The 6000-nt window shown below is 51.9% G+C and overlaps 1 protein-coding gene across 3 annotated transcripts in view; it reads right to left on the bottom strand.

Annotated features, from left to right (window-relative positions):
• Positions 1-5870, bottom strand: part of NEDD4L (NEDD4 like E3 ubiquitin protein ligase) — a gene marked incomplete at both ends in the record, with an annotated part of 377821 nt that extends 371951 nt beyond the window's left edge. For all 3 annotated transcript variants that reach the window (XM_080714805.1, XM_080714804.1, XM_080714803.1), the window contains one exon: positions 5823-5870. In XM_080714805.1, coding sequence (XP_080570931.1) covers positions 5823-5870 — 48 coding nt within the window. The remainder of the gene's footprint in view (positions 1-5822) is intronic.
• Between the last annotated feature and the right edge of the window lie 130 nt (positions 5871-6000).

Genomic DNA, 6000 nt, shown 5'->3' on the forward strand with positions numbered 1-6000 from the left:
ATAGTTCAGTGGTAGAGTGCTTACCTGGCATGCGCGAGGTGCTGGGTTTCATTCCCAGCACCTCAGAGCACCTCAGAAATAAACAAATAACTGCTTTTAAATGTCACCCTACAACTGAGGCCCTTTTGGGAGCCTCTTTTGCAGACATGAGCACACGCTGTAAAGGCAGAAGCCCCTGTCCTGGTATGCTGAGCTTGGTGGAGCCGGGGAGCCCGACAGAGGCCCTTGGAGCCGGCAGGACCGGGCAAGCCTTATCTCCCATTAGAAAACAGCCTGTCAGCATCACTTAGATACAAAGGATATCTGCACAGTAATTTCCTAAAGCAATTCTGTCCTGACCATTTTGCACAGCTCAGAGATGGCACACCTCTGTCAAATCATCTCTTGAAAACATGCCGCATGGACCCCATTTCTGGTTTTGTTTTTTGGTGTTTTGTTTCTTTTGCAGGACTGGGGATGGAACCCAGGGACATTCTACCTCCCCAGCCCTACTTTTTATTCTTTATTTTGAAACAGGGTCTCACTAAGTTGCAGAGGGCCTCACTAAGTAGCTGAGGCTGGCCGCAAACCTGCGATCCTCCTGTCTCAGCCTCCCAAGTACTGGGTTACAAGCGTGTGCCGCCATGCCCGGCTAACATTTCTTAAATTAACAACTGTTCTTAATCACTTGCCAATGGCTGTGCAGGTGGCCTATCAGCTAGGCTGCTGCTCTCTTCTCTGCTAAGGCCCACACAAAAGCATTTCCCTCTAGTCTTTTTCTCAGATGCAGAAAGGCAGAAATCTGATTTAAAAGGAGTAGGTCATGGTTGGGGTGTATCTTAATCGTAGAACACAAGCTTTGCATGCATAAGGCCCTAGGTTCAAGTCCAGTGTCCCCAAAAAAGTGTCAGCACTTGGAGTTATTGAAACTGGTGGCTTGGTGTTATCCCAGGTTTCTAATTACTATAATTCATCAAATCCAAAACATTCCTGCGGCCAGGTGCCTTGGCACATGCTTGCAATCCCAGCTACTCAGGAGGAGGCTGAGCCAGAAGGATTACAAGTCCCAGGCCAGCCTCAGCAACTTAGCAAGATACTGTCTCATAATAAAAAAGGCATGTGGGACATTGCTCGATGGCAGGGAACCCCCAGGTTCAATCCCAGGTACTGCCAAATAAATAAAGTTATTAAAAAAATAAACAAGACATCCTTGTTTTTGTATCTTAAGAACTCTGAAATAAAGATGTTTCATAAAATTGACAGCACAGCATATCATAATTTGACAATAGTGTTTTTTCTCTCTTATTTATTTATTTTTATGGTACCAGGGATGGACCCCAGGGGCAGAACCCAGGAGCAGAACCCAGGGGCATTCTACCTCCAAGCTCCACCCCCAGCCCTATTTTTTATTCTTTATTTTGAAACAGGGTCTCACTGAGTTGCAAAGGATCTCGCTAAGTAGCTGAAGCTGGCTTTCAACCTGCACAATCCTCCTGTCTCAGCCTCCCGAATGCTGGGATCACAAACGTGCGCCACCACGCCCGGCTCTTTTTTCTCTCTTAGTGGTACATAAAATAAGGGTGCATCTAGAAATTGTCAGCATCTTCACATGAAAGGAATATGGCATCTATGCCAAACTCTAACCTTAAGAGTTAGAAAGTTCATAACGCTTCCAAATCAATAAAGACCCCAAAGACAATAAGGCGCAGTGGAGACTGTAGCAACTATACCCAACGCCACATCTCAAGGGCCATAATGCAAAGCCATTCATACTGCCAGGTGAGAACGTGGCCCAGGTGAAGCAAAAGTTCTCATCATTTGCTTGGAAATTCCCCAGCTTTAACCCACTAGGGAAATCACTCCAAGCGGGACTTCTGGTCAACCTTAGCCTAACAGCATCAGTCTGCAACCTGTGCCATACTTCTGGTTTATATTGCCATGAAGAATCTAGCCATGGAGACCTTTCATGATGCCGGGAAGGGAGGCAAGATCATTCAGCAGGTTAAATCCTACGGGTCAGAAATCAACAGGCCTGGCCCCATGCGTTCCTCACTGTGCACCGTCCGCGGCGCACCCAGGCCCCTGAGAGCCTTCATTCCTAATCTGCAAATCACAGCATACTTCAGAGTTTCTAAGAAGATTAAATAAGAAAGGTGCATGCAAATGGCTGAGCGTGTTGCTTGATGCAGAGAAGGTGTTTACAACAGCCAACTGCCTGTCCTTATTTGTATGGAATAAGAAAAGGGTAATGCCACTGGCTTCATCCTAGACAGACAGACAGACACACACACACACACACACACACACACACACACACACACACGTTAAATGCCATATCTAAAATTAAAAGAAAGCCGGCCATTCAAAAATTTCATTTTTTACCCAGTTTTTAAAAATTTCTTTCAATAAAAGATACCTTTCTGCAACATAATCAAATATTTTATAAGGTTAACTGTATCATTCATGAGTAAACTACACCAAAATGTGCTACAGATGGCCAAAAATAAATAAATACGGGAAAAAAAAAAACCACTACAGACCCAAGCCAGATGCAGAAACTAGTCCAAACTGTTCTGATTTCCAAACCAAATCTAATCCTCAGCTATGAATAAGAACTTTTGTTCAATGGCTAATTCCTCCAATACCAAAGTTCATCTGCTGGTGATTTCTAATTTGGCTAACCTGATTTAAATGAGTTAATGTGAATTATAACTCACAATAGAAACCTCAGCCAAAAAAGTAACAATTACACTGCACATATATTGAGCCGGGCGTAGTGTTGCACGCTTGTAATCCCAGCATTTGGAAGGCTGAAACAGGAGGATTGAGGTTCGAGGGCAGCCTTGGCTACTACTTAGTGAGGCCCTTTGGAACTCAGTGAGACCCTGTTTCAAAATAAAGAATAAAAAATAGGGCTGGAGGGTGTAGCTCGGAGGTAGAATGCTCCTGGGTTCCATCCCAGTACCACACACACACACACACACACACACACACACACAAAAAAAAAAAAAACTGCACATATATTCATATAAGCAAAGACCAAGTCTTAGTCCTTTCCATTCTACAAATAAGACAAACCTAGACTGACGGTCCAAGGAAGAGTGCACCCCCACGCACCGTGGTATCCTCCTGTGTCTGAGGTTAACACCCTGCTTCACCATCACCCATACAGAGAGCTCTACAGGCTTTAGAAGATGGAACATAACTAAGTGCATTCCAAACAGCTAATGCTTCCCATCCGCCTCAAACACAAGTACAGATTTACTTAGAAGAAATCCCCTAGGCATGGGTGCCTGTTTTGCTAAGAGGCTTTGCAAGTGGACTCTTCTCCATAGCAATCCAAATATGCTCACGCGTGATGCTCTGCAGCACACAGGCCGGACCCGAAACGCCCCACCCACGGTGGTGACACACCTGGGAAAGCCACCCCTTGGCTTCATTAGCCGCTCTGCTTTCAGAGCCTGTTAAAACCTTTCATCTGTTTTCTGACTTAGACTAATTCAGGGCCACAAAACAAGCCGCGCACACGCGACAACGTGTAGTTAATATTCTATGAAGGCATTCCCTGATCCTCCGGAGGGCAACCTGACAGCGTGAAAGCTGCCATAAAAAAAAAGCAAATGCCACAGAAATGTAAAATCATCATAATAGCCCTGGCTGGTTCCTTTACTGGTTGGAGAAAGCAGGAAAAAAAAAAAAAAAAAAAAAAAAAACAGGAGACAGATGAGACTTGCCTGGTGTAATATAATGTGTGTGAAATTAAACAGTACCAGCAACATGGCAATAAATTCATAATAAAAGGTGTCTTCCACACCTATTGTTATAACCCCCAGCCCCCTTCCCACCGGGGCAGGAGGGAGCCGGTCCCCTCCAGGGACCCCAAGCTCGGGTCCTGTCTCTAAGCTTTCTTTACATTCCACACCCGTCAGGATCAGTATTGACTTATCCAGACAGAAGCGGCAAGATTCGCTCTAGGTAGATTCTGACGCTGATACCCCTGAAAACAAAGCGTCAACGACGGGGACAAGAATGTGATTCATTGATCCGCTTGCCTGCCCCCCCCCGCAACATTCTGGCAACATTCTGGACACACTTTTGTCCCCAGGGAGTCTTTAAAAATAACGTTATTCAAATTTGGTAGAAAAAAAAAAACTACGAGCTTCAATGCAGCTGTCTTCACCCCCTACACACACACACACACACACACACACACACACACACACACACACACACACACACCCCTCTCAACCCAAGAAGCCCTTTGTTCAGGAATGCCGGTGTCTCCGCACCTCTGGAGCTGGCCGCCCGCCCTCTCCGGCTTCCCAATTAAATGGAGACCGGAGGATGCGAGGGAGGGCTCCTGAGGAAGGAGAGGAGCCGGGAGGGAGGACAATCCCCCGGGGAAACAGCGAAGCTACTCTTCACCCCTCTCCAGGTAACTCCACACACAATGCGAGAGAAATGATCAGACACGGGGAACCCGTGGCAAAAGTCAAAAACACAAACCACACATGGTCTCACTGTGGTCTTTCTCAGGCCAACAGCTCAGCCTTGCTTAGCGCCATCAAGAAGAAAAAAAGTCAGCCCTTACACACCCTCCCCACCCCCAAGATACCTATGACATTGCACACACACACACACACACACACACACCCCGGGGTAGAAGACCGCTGAGAACGGAGCCATAACGCGAGCCCGGCTCAGATAATAGCCTCTCTTGAAACCCCACCCCCCATCGCCAGAGGAAAGGGGGGGGGGGCTGCGAAAGAAAGGAAGGAGGGAAAGAAAGAGAAATCGAGAACCAGCCTGCATTTCCAGGCATCAACTTTTCATGAAACGCACAACCAGGATAGGAAATACCTCCCTGCTGAGTAATGCTACGAGCGCCGTAGATTCACCTCTCCAAAGGGAAGCCAGACCCGGGCGCGCGCCCCGCCAGACGGCAAACCCCTCCTACCTGCCCGCCGCCCGCCAGTCACGCCCGCCACGGGCCTCCCACCCCCCTTTTGGCTGAGCGACACACCAATGACAGCCGAGCCTGGCTGGGTGGGAGAGGGCTCGGCTGCGAGCCCGCAGGACGGCTCCCCGGGGGGCAGTGGGGGACGAGCAGACAGCCAGGGTGCGAACGGGGGTCCCCGCAGCCCGGCCGGCCGGGGGCGTGGCTCACTTCACTGGTTCATTAATAAAAGAAATCAATGAAGCGCTGCTCTTCCCCACCCACCCGGAGGGGGCGGGCTCAGGATCCTCCCGAGGGGGCTGCGAATCGCCGCACTGCACGCTTCCTCCAAGTTTCCAGCAGCACCTGCCGCCTCCCGGGACCACCTCCACCTCTCCCCCTTCCAAAAACATACAAAGACTCGGACGCGCAGTGGCGGCTTCGGACTGCGAGGCAGAGGGCCGCCCCACGCGGCGCCGGCTCCCCCTCTCCTGGGCTCGGCTCGCACACGCTCCCGAGCGCCCGCTGACATAATCACTAGCAAGAAAGTTCCAGGGAGGGACGACCCGGCGCCCCAGGCGCGCAGACGCCCCGCCGAGCCCCAGACGCGACGCGCGCGGGGACCCGGGGCTGCAGGGGCGCCCGCGGGAGAGCTGCCCCGGAGCCCGGCGCGGCGGGGAGGGGGCCCGCGGGCCTCCACGCACCCCCAGCCGGCAGGGGCGGGAGCCGCCGCTTTATTTACAAACAATGCGATCCCGGGCTGGCGGGCGGGGGCCGGGGAGCCCAGCCGCTCCCGGGACCCCGCTCCCGGGGCGCCCTGCAGCGCCCCTCGGGGCGCCCCGCTCCCTCCCCATCCGCGCGGGGGGGACTCCCCAGGGACCCCGGGCGGGAAGGGGGTGCCGCTCACCTCGTCCTCGGAAAGTCCGTAGACCGGCTCCCCGAGCCCGGTGGCCATGGGGCCGGCGCCCCGCGCGGGGTCCGGGGCGGCTGGCTGCCGCCGGGGCTGCCCTGGCTTCCGCGGCCGCCGGGTCCTGCAGCCCGGCCTGCGCGCACCCCGCGGCAGGTGAAGGTGCCCGCGCCGCTGC

This window comes from Muscardinus avellanarius, assembly GCF_963383645.1.
Source record: "Muscardinus avellanarius genome assembly, chromosome: 17".
Classification (NCBI taxonomy): domain Eukaryota; kingdom Metazoa; phylum Chordata; class Mammalia; order Rodentia; family Gliridae; genus Muscardinus; species Muscardinus avellanarius.